Source organism: Ptychodera flava, chromosome 13 (genome assembly GCF_041260155.1).
Source record: "Ptychodera flava strain L36383 chromosome 13, AS_Pfla_20210202, whole genome shotgun sequence".
NCBI lineage: Eukaryota > Metazoa > Hemichordata > Enteropneusta > Ptychoderidae > Ptychodera > Ptychodera flava.
Window position 1 is genome coordinate 24023625 of NC_091940.1, and position 16831 is coordinate 24040455.

The 16831-nt window shown below is 39.0% G+C and overlaps 1 protein-coding gene across 2 annotated transcripts in view; it reads left to right on the forward strand.

Moving 5' to 3' along the window:
• Positions 1-16831, forward strand: part of LOC139147935 (amine oxidase [flavin-containing] B-like) — a 77580-nt gene that overhangs the window by 15042 nt on the left and 45707 nt on the right. The window contains exons 1-2 of one of the 2 annotated variants that reach the window (XM_070719167.1): positions 6166-6330; positions 15793-15870. In XM_070719167.1, coding sequence (XP_070575268.1) covers positions 6216-6330; positions 15793-15870 — 193 coding nt within the window. In that variant the 5' untranslated portion in view covers positions 6166-6215. Of the gene's footprint in view, positions 1-6165; positions 6331-15792; positions 15871-16831 lie in introns of those variants that run through there. The other variant, XM_070719168.1, reaches the window with a different exon arrangement.

Below are 16831 nucleotides of genomic sequence, written 5' to 3' on the forward strand. Positions count from 1 at the left end.
CTTCCAGACGAATAATGCCTGCAATACCCTATGGTATTACGCCTGCTCAGACAATTGAGTTGTTTTCAGACTCATTAGTGGAGCAGTTAAAGAACAATAACCCGGTGTACCGGTGCCGTTGATAATTATAATAACTTTGCTTGTTGGCCTCTGCCAGTGGCTGCACTGTTGATATGTGGGATATTGTCGGTAATTACACGGTATTTTGCAAAGTGGCAATGCACGTTTATGTAACAAAACTTATTGTTCTCCAATCGGTGGTTGGAAAACGGCATCTGGACGTGGCGCCGTGTAGGAATTTGACGCTGGCTACAACTACCGATACCTGCATGAACGTAGCATACCGTAACGCCAACAAGGGTCTGACCTTTCAGATTATCCCAAAATAACGCACTTCAACAAAACTTTCCATCACCTTATTCAGCTCAATTTTTCTCTGCTAAAAGTCAAACTACGTTGACTATAGTGTTACCTTGGGAAACTATGATTTTCTCTCTGTAGTCTGTCGTCTGCTAAAAGTGAGCAAACGGAATATTTTTCATATTCAAACATTTAACATACGAGTCCAGTGTAAACTCTGTTGACGGACGTCCCCTTTAACTTCTGGTCATTATTTGTCGCAAAGGCAGCAATTTGGAGATTTAATTTCTAGCAAGTTTTGATCTGCCTGTCCAATTTTGACCTGCCATTCACCGACATTTATGGTAGATTTTACAATCTATCAGGATGAGTAAGTCGTTGTTTAAACCGGAAAAAATGGTTTGAGAGTGTTGCGCGGACAATTCAGGGTCGTAGCTGTGGGGGAACTTGAAGGGGGCAGGGGATTCCCCTCCCCCTGAATCTCCCTGAGTGTCAATGTGCTAATCAGTGTAAATCACCCAAGTCCTGGCTAACTGTGTTCTCCCCGTTTGCAATTCGGTCAGGCGACGGCTGTGCTCTTGTAAGCAAGGTACATGCGTACGGTCGCTTGGCGTTCGTAAATTTACTCGGGCGTATACGCGGTATAGATGTACGGTAGTTACATGTTCGCCAAGCGGGTTTGGCGATCACCTCACCATAAACGCGACAGCCTGCTGCAGTATATTCCTTCGAATTACGCTGTTATGATATTACAACGCCCACAGACTCGGGACAAGTAAGTCTAGTGCACCATCGATTGTTTGCTTTGAAATTCTAACGTTTCACTGTCAATACAAGACGCTGACCACAATTCGTAAAGTCGAAGACAGATTATTGCTTCGTGTTTCAAGTGACGTCATATCTAGAACCTAAAGTATACAGCAAACGCACCGAGTGTTTTAAAACTAAATGTTTATTTCCTGTAGTAGGAAGCGAACTTTTACAAACACTTCATCACTTTGAGAGAGATTAATGTTTGAACGTTTTCCATCACGATCCGTTGCAGGGACTGTGTTTTCCAGCGCTTCAAGTTAAGACTGCCGCGCACGAGAGAAAATAGCCGAGCAAAATTTCATTCGAGGCCGTGTGCTCAGCTAATTTCTCTCGTGTGCGACAGTCAAATGGTCGGTGAGCCCGAGAGTAATTGGCTACTCCGTGTTCAGCTTACGTGTCCGCATGTAGACGAGTAAGGCCACGCATAAGTAAAAACCCCTAAACAATAACAACAACAACAACAATGATAAAAGCAAGCAAACAAACGGAAACTGTAATGAAACGAAAACCAAACCCGAATAATAATATCTACTTTAAAAGAATTTCAAAATACATGATTGTGAATAAACAGTAAGACAAGCGTTCGAAGATCGCTCATACTAGTACATATTTAATGACAGGAACTGCAGTTTTACCTCTCACTACTTTCATCATTTGATTTATATTTCCTGTACAATGTAGAAAAGCCTCGGACGAAATTCCAATATTTCTCCTTATATTTTCGTCGCTGATGGGTAAAAACTGCACAAGGCATTTTTCGCATCGCAAATTTGTATCGTTCTTGTATAACAATCCGTTGTACAATATAAAGACAGTATGTCTTTGTTGTTTTGAGTGTGTATACGGAGTTTGATACAGCTATTGCAATGCATTGTGGGATACCCGGGAAAAGTTCTATTTCGCTTTCTTCTTAACGTTCAATTTGGCGTTGTATCACTTTTAAACCGAGTCATCCTAAATAATAGATATTACCTCCAACATGAGACGCCGAACAACGGAAAAGTTACAGCAACAGTGTCTTTCGCCAGCCGTGCATGAACACCTTTAGCTGGCCGACAGGTGATTTATGACTTTTGTGATATTGTCCCCGGACGTACAGAGAAACAACCTTCACAGGTCTCGCCACAGGTGGGCAGATACAAGGAATCTTTCTCTCAGGGCCGAGGACAGCTTTTCGAAATTGTATTCACGTGGCAGGATTTCCCTTGTATTGTCTATTTCCCTTTGAAAGCTACACGGCTGTGAGAAACTGGTTTTTCCGTCGATACCAAGATGTACGTTTCTTTAATGTTCTTTAATCTCGAAGTCTGGCCTGGGGCAGTATTTATTGTTTTGCATCGCACCTGATGCATGACATTGTTTTGACAGTTTTGCGATATCGTGATATGGAAATCCGAGGTCATCCCTTATCAGACCATCAAAACGAAACTTGCAGTGTTAGGTGCGCGGAAAGTATGCATAAAATGTATAAATGAATACACGTGGACGAGGATCGTGGTTGTAGTTTTGTCACTGAATATATGGCATGCGAGCGTAACATTTGCAGAAATTCTAATAAATGTTGCCTTTGTGCCCCTGTATACGTAAACTGAAGCTTGTGGTCTGATCCTTCGATATGTGACTGATTACATTCAATAATATCGATGGTAAAACAGAACCAATTTCACCATTTTTGAACGAGTAATTTGCGGAAGTCTGGTCAAATTTTCGGACTTCTTTTTTATTTGCATAACTAGTGTAAAACTCTAACGTTGTCAGCTTGGTTATGAGTATGAAGAGAATGATCGACTATACATGCGTGCGGCTACTTCATCTTAATCAGGGGTGCGTGTACGTGGTGGGGGGGGGGGGGTGACCCATCCCTCGGGTTAAAGGTACTATACTTGGCCAACCTAACCAAGCCGTGCGGACTGGAGGATGACACTTTCAAGCATAGCTTTTCATATCTTGGTACCTTTCCTTCAAAACAGGGGGACCTGGAATGACCGAGAGCAAATATTCTAATATAAGCAAAAATTTAACTTGTATTTGATTATTCCTTTGAATTCAAAGTTGATGTTCAGACAGTCTGTAATTATAAGTGTTACAACTGAACTCACCACAGACCAAGTTTGAGTTCTACTCATAACTCGGCCAGATCAGAGAAGCTAGTCATTAAAATCGCATTAACGACCGAAATGCTTGCTCAGGATATCAATGAGACTACACTGAGACGAGGCGATATGGCTGAGGTAGCAACCAAGCCATGCTGACAGATTAAACAATATGCTCTCGTTTTCCCGAGGGTCTTGCCAATACCAATCGATTAGAAACCTCGCTATATCGACGAGGACTGTCGACAGCCGCTTCAGCCATTGTGACCTGACAGTGCAGCTGGAACGTTCTGTCTCGTGCCTGCGCGATGGCCTCAATACGAGTATTCGCCTATTGGCTCTAGGATGGAGGGGGACATAAAACACAGTTCTTGTTCAGTGTTTTCATGATGGACTAAAAAACTGTATACATCGACGTGGTGCACACTGTGTAGTAGTCGCTTGGCACTCTTTTTCTGGTTCCTTCAATCAATCTGGCCAAAAATATTTATTTCGCACGACACTTTTAGCTGCTTTCTTGCGTTTTTACGCTCAATCGGTAAAAAGAGACCCTCCCGACCGCTTGCCCAAACGTTACCATTCACCAAATACGAATTTACAACTTACAGGTTCATATTTTTTACAGAAACGGCGTTTCAAATTCTGTGCTTGACACTCTCAACAGTACACTATGAGGTACGAACCAAAACAGCAATTTATTCGGCAATTAAATATATTTTACTCTAATTTAGAGCCATCCCCGTGCAAATGAATTTACAACTTACAGGTTCATATTTTTTCTACTAAAAAAAGATATTGTTATAAATTTCGACTTTAATTAAATCCATATCTTCTTTTATTCTCATGACCACAGTTTTTGAATTTGACATTTCAGAAGTATTATTTCCTTGTTGTGCCTCTGCCACGGTTTCTCCCCCTTGGTCCCTTCAACATGCTGGAATCCTCAATGCAGCAATCCTCGTGAGTCTACTCAGTCTGCGCGCTATATGTCTTCCATCGTTCTTTTTTTTACAATTATGGACCAGGCTTATCATGACCAATTGCATTCGCCCTCAATATTGAAATTTTCTGGACTCCTCTTTGTCAATTCAAACAGCTTTAAGCTTAACATATGATTTAACAATACATAGACAGCTGAAGGGGACAAGCATTTGCCGCCAAATCGACTTACTTAAATGTCTTAATATACCTATTTGGTGATTTATTTTGTCTTTCAAAGCATGTTCTCGGATACGCCTGTTAATATCTAAATAGGAGCTGCATTCCAAAATGAATTTGAGCCCACATATCCGAGTTACTCAAGCTTCTAGTAACTTTAGAAATGCCGTGCACTTCTGCAACAAATAAATGCACAAATATTGCATTTAAATTTGAATATCTCAGCATTAACGAAGGGTGCTGAAAAAGTCTCAACTTTTTATTCAAGCTGCAGCGTCTATAGTACTATTTCAAAATGCGATGTCCACTTGTCTATGTTGACAAGGTTGTGCTGGGGAGTCATTTTGTGTCTCATTCAATTTTGTGTCTCCATGACAACCCCCACCTTTAAAACCCTCCAAAATGACATGGCAACCAAACACGAGGACCCCATTAAAATTTGTAACATCAAAAATCCTGTGTCAGAAAGGGGACACCCCCTCTTAACCTTCCCCAAATGATTGGATTGTTTGTATCTTTTCAGTACACATAATTCCTCTCTACGGATTGTAACGCCTCTCAAATACTTTAAAAGTGTTGAAGTTGTTGAGCGAAACAATGTCGCCATCACAGGGTAAATTTTAGTTCTGACTTGTACTGACTACGGGAATCAAAATATTAACATGCCACGAACTTTTACAGTACTTATACATTAGTGTGTAAGTGTTATTGATGTCTTAGACATTGGCAGTGAGTGTAACACACAACAGAAACGACAAAGGGAATAAAGACTTTCCTGCTTAAAAATCTTGACATGATCGGATAATAAAGAATGAAATTTCAACTGCCTGAAAACAAGTTGCTGGCGGATTCCTAAATCTCTCAAACGTGACACCATTTTATTTATTTTCTCCTTTCATAACTGGTGTATTTCGCCATTCCACAACTATTTCATTTCGCTGAATCAAGGCCAACCAAGCCATGGTGGAGGTATCTAGTCTGGTAACAGCGCATCATGATGACAAATTATGACAGAAGACATTTGCATTGAATGGCACATCTGCAAGTTTAGCTTCAGATACCTTGAAAGGAAATGGTACAGGAAGCCAGACCACAGGCAAATGAGATTTGAAAGCAAATGACGCAAATCAAGACCCTGGTTGTGTAATTACGTACATATTTCTCGTGATACCACGCACACACATAGATACAATAGGGGAGCCCTGTCCCCGGACTTTCACCTGGATCGAAAAGGGGGGATTAATATTATTTTCTACTGTGGAATGTTGACAAACAGATTAATCAAAGATTTATCACAGTGTACAAAGTCTATGCCAGATGATTTCCCCAACTTGGCAATCATCTCAGCCCTGGCTAGATACTACATTTCTCGGTGTCGATCATAAATTTGGCTGCGAATCATCCTCCTCATATTGAAAATATCCCGTTCAAGCCACAGTCGCAAGGAAAAAACAAGAGCATGAGTCCGTTTAGATAGCCGGTGTACATGCATAGAGAGAGATGGCCCATCTCTCTCTATGCATGTACACCGGCAACCCAGGCACCTGTGGCCAGTACTAATGCTGCTTTTATCAAGCATTGCTTCAATTGTTGTTAGTTTTGGAAGTCAGTGACCCAGAATTTTGGCGCTGTAGGCCCGCACAGATTCGTATACTGATGATAGGCTTCTTTTTTCTCCGCCTGTGGCCAATTTGCAATTTAGTACCAGCAGAGGGCGCTTGTCTAGTGGAACGACGATTTCTCTGTTAACCTTTGACCACAAGCTCAGGGCATATTTAGTTTTGACTCAACATGATCAACGATGGGACCGAAGTGTCCCCGTTTCCCGCCTCAGACGAAGCGAAAACCATTAGCAGCGAAAAGCGGGCGAGCATCGACGCACTGGCCGAACGATGGGTGGCAGAAGGTAAAGGAATTTTTGAAGCGAACGATGTTTCTACAAGTATGTCAACCGGTGTACGTTCGCTTGGTAGTTGCCCTCTCCTGCGTGAGACTGAGTGTGTGAGAGTACCGGCGGTTGGTTCGCTGAGCGAGTTTAATTTGTACTATGAATGTATGTGTGTTCAGCTGTCGTTTCAGAGAAGTTAAATAATCTGTGACAGAGACCGTGAAGGTAGTTGAAACTTACACTTGGTTGAAGTGTAGCCTTAAAAACGGCGTACGGTCTTTGCTGTACTCATGTTCAGTGCGAGGCTGTGTGACATGCTATGGTTTTGTACAGCACACAGCTGCACCGCGCTCTGTGGCTGTACATCGGCCAGAGGTCAAACACAAGGGCGAGGCGCTGCCATCATCTTGTATTTTGTATTTTGTAGGTCAATTCTGAAAACTGCATTGCTGCGCGTCTAATAACAAATGCAATAATATTGAAAGAGCGCGAAAAGAGCACGTTTGCTGAATATCAATAGTGAAAGTGTAATGGTTTATGGGTATGCTATGTTGTGCAGCTTCCTTGAAAAGAAAAACTTTTTATTTTATTTTATCAGTTCGTCTTGAGATTATTTGGTGCTTGAGCTTCTGAAAAGAGCGCGTTATATACACGATTTCACAGCGACCACTACGATTGTAGCTGCACTGCATTAGTGGCATCTGGACTTTATCATGAAAAAAATACTGTGTACTACTAGCTGTGTCATTATTTCAGAGATGAATCGTTCCCTAAATAACATTAATCATTTATTGAAAAGGAATTGAAATCAGTCAGGCTTACCGATGATACTTGAAACTTAAAAATGGCTCTTCCGACAACTTAAATAGCACTCCTTATAGTGATTTCAGTGGCATAATCTCAGCTTAATTTGCACATTTGTTTCACTGCACAGGCAATGCTTGACGAATGAGTAGGTGGGTTACAAGAGGCCGTTCTGTTGAGGAGAAAAAGCTCTTCACTTCTGAAAACACTCAGATGTAGAAGAGATGCTCATTTGATAATCGTGTCCACTCCATTCATGAAGAGTAGCATTTTCCTCTGTCTACTTCAGGGATAGACCTGTTAATGTTATAGGGGGGTGTCCTCAAATTGAGGATATATGCAATCAGTAGATGCTGTTTTTCAAGATTTGATGTGCATGTTTTTCAGAGTGTGTTGTTTCTATCCAGATTTCAACACCTTTTTCAGGTTTCTGTCATGTGAACATGTTTTTACATTAAAGCAGAAGTCCACAAAAATTCTCTAACAGTCTTGCTCTCATGCTGAAGTTCATGTTTGCATGGCCCTCTCCCATGATCTAATATGGTCCATCCCTCAGTCGACTTGTTGTAGAAAAGTGTATGCTATAATTATCATTATATCACGTTTTTTGTTGAAAGGTAACACCACAAAATACTGGGTATACTTAATAATGCAATTTCAGGCTTGCTTGTTCAAAAGGGAAAAATTTGTAAATCCACATTTTGGATTGGTCGATAAATTGAAAGCTATATAATTATTGATCAATCTCTGATGCAATCACAATATTTTTTGTATCAGACCTGTGATGAACTTTACAAGGAATTGTAGGTGTAATCCTTTCAAACTCCATTTCCATACGTAGGGGTGTGTGATTGGGGGGGTGGAGGGGGTGGGTTCATTATTGGAAACGATAGGATTGGACCAAACCATGATGGCAGAAGGGGTGGGAAGGGTGGAATGTCAAGCCTACTCACTGCAGCCTGAGCAAGCCTAGTTACATGTAGACCTTGAGTCTAATTTCAAAATGAAGCTTATTGTTATAAGTATTATTCAGAAATAAACCTCTCCTTCTTCTTCTTCTTATTGTTGTTATTGTTGTTGTTGTTGTTGTTGTTGTTATTATTAGTTAGAAAAAAGCGCACCAGACATACGTCACAGTGCACTGTACAGTATGACATGCAATTGCAAAATAAAAGAACAACAGCTGTTCAAGAAAACACAGGCACAGAGCAGTCCCAGAAAACGATGAACTGAAACAATGTAAAAAAGTCATAGAACAGGTGAAAAAGATTCAAAGATTCAACATTTGTTGCAGTACTGATCTCTGATAGCAACAAGTTCGCCCACAGAGATGGCGGTCATATATCCTGTTAACCTCCTGCTATATATCTGCATTGAGCAAGTTCTGCTCCACATGGCAGTCCCTATGGGTGGAAGAGTTGAAAAGACGATGTATGTGGGCAGATTGTAGCTGTAGCTACACAGTGCTCACGGGTATGGAAATCTGTTTCGCCCATTTTTTTTTAAAGATTTATCTGGCAGTATGTTTAGCCCACTCGACTGCACTATGGCACCAAGGTGCTATGCAGAATGGGTAAAAATGAGATTTTTTCCCAGTCTTGAAGCCTGCAGGATCCCCATTCAGACAGAGTTGATTTGATTATGTCCAGATTTACCGGTAGATTATGAACATTTCATGCTTTTCTTACCCTGTGAAGATTAACCTACATTATCTTAATAATCAGAGAAAACCAGCAAAGCAACGCTTACATGTCGAACTCATCCGTATTAATGACTGGTAATTCACTTGTGGATTATTGACCAGTCCATACTTATTTTGTGTTTTCGTGCATTTTGTCTTGGCATCCATTGGTTTGTTTATTCCTTTATTTAACATGCAGCACGTAGATCTTCCTGTTCAGGAACAAAGTGCAACAGGAAGGTGTTGGCGTGACTTTGTAGGCCAAGTCGTGACAGAATTGCCCACCACGGCAACATCTATATGTATAATTGGTTTCATTGGGATTTTGAATTCAGTTCTTCATTGGAAAGAACAAATTGCAGTCAGACATATGAACAGTAGGCTTTTTTGTGTCGGCGTTCTGTTACTCTAGAAATAAGTTGTTTTGCATCTTGAGACGTGCTGAAGGAGTAGTTGGCAAATGTACATCCATCCTGCCCCAGACTGAGCAGATAACAGGAACAGTGAGGTGACTCGTTGTAACCATTACCAGGTACAGTATACAAAGCAACGCATGCAGCGACTACTCTAGCAATCGGCAAACCTCACCCAATGGAGTTGAAATTTCTCTCTCATCATATCACGCATCAAAATATGACATTCACTGATGATTCAAACAGAATGTATTTCATTGTGTCTTTACTATTTTTTCTTGGTTGATGTATTTCCTCAGTGCATCGCTCTTTGTCTATAAAATTCAGTTTCTTGTTCTACTCTGAAAATCATGTTGAAAAAATTGCTCTGTTTGTCAATACAGCTGGAATACTAGTAGGTGCAATGTCCCATGTTATTGTTGACTGCTGAATTTCAGTCCGGACTTAAATTAATTTGTCAACAATAGCATTAGATGTTGTGCTGGCAAGTAGGGCAACATTGTGTATTAGGGAAAAGTGTTAGAAAATGTGTTTGCCTTGACAAGAACATAATGAAAATATTATCCGAAGTTACTAATATTGCCTGGTTCAAAAATGATTAAAAAACCCAAATTTTGCTGTTTGTTTGTGTTAGGAGGGGTAGTTATGAAAATTGTGGTAATATAATGACTATCATTAGGTTTCTCCCTGTGTTTCACAAACACTGCACATGTTGTGAGATGTTTAGCACAGTGAGGAACAAATTGCCATTTCACTCAAGGCATGCTTGAAAAACACCGGGCCACATCCTCCCAATTGCAGCAATCAGTGCTTGCCTGAGGGGGGCCTTTCATGGTGAATAGATATAGACATACCCCCTAAGAATTAAAGATAATGTTGAATTGTACTGCAGCCTTGCATGTGGGCCCAGCATTCTGCAGCTTTGCCTCACTGTGTTCCTGGAATGCAGTTTCTACATAGAATCAAATATAATTTCATCATACAAGAGCATGTACTACAGTCATCCATCCAAGACAGCCTGTGTAGGTACTTTACTCAGCTATTGTCAACAGTTAAATTAAATTAGCATAGAGATTTCAATCAATTTTGACAGTATCAATTCATATTTCATGCATTTAACAATGTGGAATATTCAGGTAAATTGGCAATCAATCATGCCTGAGCTAATTAAAAAAAGCTAGAAATTCATCTACAGTAGATTAATAACCAGAGGATTTATCGATGGCTGCTTCTATTATCTCGTAAAAGTTAAACCTGTCGTTTTGCTCAGAGATGAATTTTAAGACATTAAAAGGATAAAAGAGAGACAGTTACATAAGGGACATTGAGTGAGAGACACATTGAGAGAGAGAGAGAGAGAGAGAGAGAGAGAGAGAGAGAGAGAGAGAGAGAGAGAGAGCTATAGCTCTCACTATGGAAGTCAGAAGAATGAAATGATCCTGTGCATTGCCTGAGTATTCTTTACAATTTCCAATAAGATCAGAAGGGTATAAAATTGATCATAAAAGTAAACTGCATCTATACTTCAATTACAGTTATGTATAGTGCAGTTTTATCACAATAGAGGTCTCGCAGTGGTTATGTATAGTGTAGTTTTATCGCAATAATACAAGCTGGACACTTTAGAATATCAAATATGTGTGTATGTTAGGTTTTGTAATTTTGGAGTTACAGATTTTAACTGCTTGAATTTGCAGTCTACGTACACGTACTTGATTTATCAGGAGAAAATATTTGCTTTGATTATCCCCTGTTCTGTAAGATTACTAAAACAGTTTTTAGGAATTCTTTTAGGAAAATGGATTCTGTGATATTCTTGTGTCAGACTAAGGCTCAGCCAGCACAAGCCGATTGAGCGAGTTCAATCTGGCAATAAGCATGCTACTTAAAATGACATAGAGGTTTACCTAAGCTGCCCTTGGAGGGTATTGGAAAGAAAGCACAGTCTATTTTTAACTGTGCATATTGGAAGATGCGATTGTAACCCCTATTTCCCAGTATATAGGTCCACCTGCACTTTAACCCTTTAAGTGCTGTAATTTTTCCCACCAAAAATTTAATGCAACATTTTCCCAATTTTCATGAATTTTTCTGCAATTTTTTTGATGATTTTGGACCAAATGGACATAATAATTCATTGGCAGCAGAATTTCATCAAAATGTTACCAAAAATCTGAAAAAAATCGAATGGGGTATAGTTTATAGAGGCTACAAAATTTGACTCTGGCGCTCAAAGGGTTAATACTGCGAACCATGGATATGTACCAAAAATGTGCTGGTGTGTATGGGTTGAACAGCAGACTATCTGAGTTGTTAGGAATGAAATCGCTCTTCCAGCACAAAATTGCAATAAATTCAAGCTGTTCATTGGCATTCCATGAACAGAGTGTTTCTTATCACAGAGTGCCAGTGGATGGGAATTGAACAGATTCAACTGTGAACAGTTAACCTAGACTGGTTATATATGGATGTGTGTTCTATGGTCTAATACTTTAATGGGGGACTTTGCAATGAGACTTAACAAAAGGCAGTGGATGCACGCAGTGATGGAGGTCAGCATATGAAGTTAAGAAGATAATGGGAAGAAAAAGAGGCCTTTTATGTCACTTCAGTGCTCTGTATGAGTGGCTTCTGTTCTGTTCCGCCATAAAAGTGAACTGCTAGTTGTCATTAGCAGTTGACGTGTTTTGTATACAGGAGCTGTTGTCCAAATTGGAAATTGCCCATTGCAGACAGAATTTCTGTCTGTCTGTTGTTGTGGGTAGATTTTCAAATGTGAGGGATTCTGCCCAGAAAGTTGAGCAGCATGGTTTTATTTTGTAGGGCTTTTTCATATGTTAGATGAGGATAATGAGGAAATAAAACCTTAATATCCATCCAACCACAACATGGAATAAACCTATTGTTATTTGTGTTGGGTCAAACCATTTGGATGTGCATTTTAGGGGCAGGCAGTGTGTGCTTGGAAGGAGAATGTTTTGTATGTGCCCCTCCTCACCATGAATGAAGAAAGATTGCCCCTCAAGATGTTCTGAAAATGGGGTTTTCTTGAAAGTGAGATCTGCATGACAATTTTATATGCAAAATTACAGTTGAACACTGGAATAATTTTAGCGTATGACTTGTAGTGCATCAGCTGCTGTGTTTCTTCTAAGTAAGTAAAGATTTGTTCAGAAATATCTTAAAAAGAGAAAAAATGTCAGTTATTTAGTATTCCTGTGTGTTTCCTGAAGGCAAATTGGGTATTCAGGAGAATGTCTCAGCTTTTTGTATTAAATTGCAGTTAAACTTTTGATGATATTTTGCAAAAATATTTGCCAAATTTCAACAGCTGTCAGAAAAGCTGCATACCTGTAGGGTTGAGATTGCTGCTACTGATATACATACATACATACATGAATACTGAGGTGACATAAGTTAGTTTCAAATTAATTTACCATGACAAAAAAGCAAGATAAAAAGGCATGACATATGTCACCATTCCTGATCTCACATTTGAAGTCTGATATCACGTTCAATGCCCCGTGTGACTTTTCAGCATGCCAGTCAAGTCGTCAGGGGATAATTGCCATTTATCAATATGAAGAGTAATTTCTTGGTGTGTATTAAACAGTGATGACGATGTCAACTGCATCACATGAGTGCAATTTTGAATTTTTTTCTGATGAGTCAAGTGTTCATTCATGCCTTTGGCAATGATAATTAAAAGGTGCCTGTTACTTGACATGAGCCAACTCGTTACAGATGATTGAGGTCATTGACCTCTCAATAATTTTGTGTTGAAACCAAAGTAATATAATCATTATAAGATAATCAGGTGATATTTTCCAATTAAGTTATACTTATTATCATTCATGCTTTTCAAGTTCTATTTTGTAGACAGTATGTGTGTATGTTTGTCAGTACAACTACATGTGTGTATATATATGTATCTGTGTGTGTGTATATATATATACACATAAATACATTATATATATATATATATATATATATATATATATATATACACACACAAATATATATACACACATAAATTTACATATATATATATATATATATATATATATATATATATATATATATATATATATATATATATATATATATATATATATATATATATATATATATATATATATATAATGGTCAATCCTTATTGCAATGTAAAGAAATTAGATTTCACATGTATTACCCATGTTAGATCTACACTGCTCTATAACCATTATCTCTCCTGCAACTATGTGAAATATAGTCATCTTCAAACTTAATTTTCTGGATACAAAAACATTTTATTCATTATTTTAGCATTGATAAAATTTTATTTATTGTACAGTATGTCTGTCGATCCTTGCTGCATAAACCTCATTGAGTTACTTGCAGTCTGTCATGGCAAGGTGCCCTTAGTGTTTCAGACAGGCAAGATTCAGTGCTCACCGCCAAGATCTGTTTGATATCTGCAATAGTCTATGTACAGCCATCGGTAACCTACATGTACACTTTGTTTGTTAAAAAAAAATCAATTTGAAATGTATAATTCATGTAAGTTAATTCTTGTGGTAGGGTTGTCTGTGATTGATCAATGATGTCTGCGTGTATACCTGTTTTGAGCTTTTTAGGGGTATTTTGAAAGAAGTTGTCGTCGTTATTATTGATATTCTGTAAAAAATGTCTGTGAAGCAACTGGAAGTCACTATCAATGACCTGCGCCAGTGCAAAACAACTTGGTTAGCTGACAGTGAAACTCTTGTATGGGAACTGCGATGTGCTTGTGCAGCAACCCATGTCGCAATTCTCCCGTCGAGTTGTTTTTGTGTCTTTCTCACATCTGTAATGGCGTATTGTGTGGCGCACTGTGGTGTCATTGTCCGTGCTGCCATGGGGGGTGTTATATTCCTGGTACCTTGTGAAAGCCTTATCACCTACTTGCAGGTTGTGTGTCATCCACTCTTTTACTTCCGATAATGAGGGTGTTTCACTGGACCACTCTGAAAGACCTTTGACCTTGCAGCAGCTGTGGACAACTTCCTTCAAATTCACCAGTGTCCTTCTGTTGCTGTGGAAATTCACACTTTGCATCTGTAGGATGTCCCGTCTGCATTTGTTTCTTTGAAATTCTACTTTTCCTGGAAAACCATCGGAAGGAATTTCACCTTGCCAAAAATAATTGAAGAAAGATTGCACTACATATCCTGTGAAGGAAATAAAAATTTAATTTTTTGTAGGTTGTAACATTTTGTCGAAGTGAAGACGGAAAATTTAGAAACATTCTGCAATTGTACATGAAATAGCCATGGCATACAAACTTTGATATATTTATTGTGAAAAAAATCGAGATTTTTATCACGTAAAGCTTCTTCAGCAAACTGTAATTGAAATAAATTACACTGACCATGTAGTTCAAAACGTACATATTTGGACATGATAAGATATTATTTTTTGGTCTTTAGAAATGATGTACTTACGACTTTTTGACAGTCGCCTTTGGGAAATTTTTAGCAGAGGAGTAGTCAGTGTGAAAGGGGAGCAGATCACATTGTACATATTGTGAGTGTCCTGACAAAGTTTGGATTACACAAATTTAGCTTTTGCTTTCCCAACTGTAATTTTGACTTTTTGGCTTTATGCACATACCGGTATACGTTAAGGTTAATTGGTCTGGACAAGAACTGACACCATATTAAATGCATACATTGGTTACATAAGACCATTCTCTTTACATGTAACACTACTTGGCCACCTCGCAATAACTTGAGATCAACAAGTGCGTTCGCTTATGTCAAAATAACAATACTTGTTTTTCTTTTGTGGCCAGCTCCGTGCACAAAATGTATTTGCAGAAATTACTTCATTGGTCTGTGCCTTCACATGCCAAGAAATTTTTCAGCGGGGTCAGTTTTTTTGTCAGAGACGGCAAGTGGTTGTGTAGGATTCCTTTCAACAGTGGCGTCTGTGGCTGCACGACTTGGCTTTCTTGATCTTTGCCCACAGTGGGACGACTCGGAACAAATGCTGTCTTGAGGCGTGATTCATTCGACTGACAAAAGTGAAACAAAAGTTGTGTGCTGAGTTGTTTTTGAATGGACAGAGCGTACAATGTATGTGTGCGTGTTCTTTGTCAGTTCTCTCTCAACGTGAATGAAAGAGCCACTATGCGATCGCTAGTATTCAACCTTGCCAGTATTAATTAAAACAGTTATGATATGCGCTTAACAATGCGTAGAATGCAAATAACAGGGTAATAAATGAGAAATAAAACTCGACAATACTCTCTCTGCCTGAAAGCGCAACAAAAGATTTTTTATTTGAATTTCCTTTCCAGCGTCTGATACAGCATGAGTGCTGTTGCCACTTCAATAAAAAAAACCTTTAAAATCAATTATTCAAATTTGTTGAACTTTGAGAAATTTGCTAGACGGTGCTTTGAACGATGATTCACTTTACTGTAGTCACAGTCTGACAATGGGAAAAATATACCCGGTGTGTTTGATATCTAACAAGATGCCTTCTGCTCGAATTTAAGAGTCTTATGTAAGCTACGCTGGTTTATTTCATCTGTGTGTGTGTGTATGTTCATTTCTGCAGCTATGGAAGCTGGCCAGGAAGCGTACAGTAAATCCATGATAAGACTAAATGCCTGGGCAGAGGAGCTCGTTAAGGAAGGTATGTGTCCATGTAAATTTCACGCTTCGTTGTGTTCAGAAGAGCAGTTTCCAAAAGATATCCAGTCTGTACCGCTGCCAACGTGAAAATTTCACAAGAAATCAGGGTTATTTATCAACGTGCTATAAAGTGAATTCTGAGAATTGGTATGTTTTTTTGATTCAAACAAAATTCTTGAAATTTGATTGTCAATGAAGGTACCATACGCCTTCCAACTTGAATGAAGGAAAGAGGAAAAGTTTAAGCAAATAGTATCTATCATTTGTTTTTTGTCTGCAATGCGCAAAAAGGAAATCTGTGTCCCACTGTCTGCTAAGTGCTATGATTGAAATCAATATAATGTCTCTGTGACATGAGACCAGGTCAAAGGTCAAGGGTCAAAACAGCTGATGTCTGACGGTCATTAGCACACCTGTAATACAACGGCTGAACATTTGTTTCAACAAATATCCAATAGTGTGTTTGGTGTAGGGCACACTCTTTCTTCATTTCTGTCATTTTGTGTAAGTACAAATGGTTCCCTTAATCTTTGACCTTTGACATAGGGCATATGACCTCATCACCCCCTTACCTGTATTACAGTGTTCCTTTTATCCAATAGCCAAACTTAGCCCTTACATTGTGTGACCTTTTTCAGTCCGCATTCAGACATAAATCCCTATAAAGTATGAAATAATGGCAGATCGTCCATGTAGCCGACACGAACCGAAGTGTCTGTTACCGGCTACCAAAAACTATGGAAAATAGTCAAGAATGAGCTACAAAATCACTATCAGTTTTAAGTTGCAGGTAGAATAAGTCTGTGCCTTTGTATAAAATACTATAAAAATAGTAGAAAGTGAACAACCAGCTGAAAGTTAGTTGAGGAGACCTTAACCGCATATCATTTGCATCTCATTGTCGGCTACATGGACTGTGTGCCGAAATAATTCTGTAGTATAGCACTATGACGGATCATTCA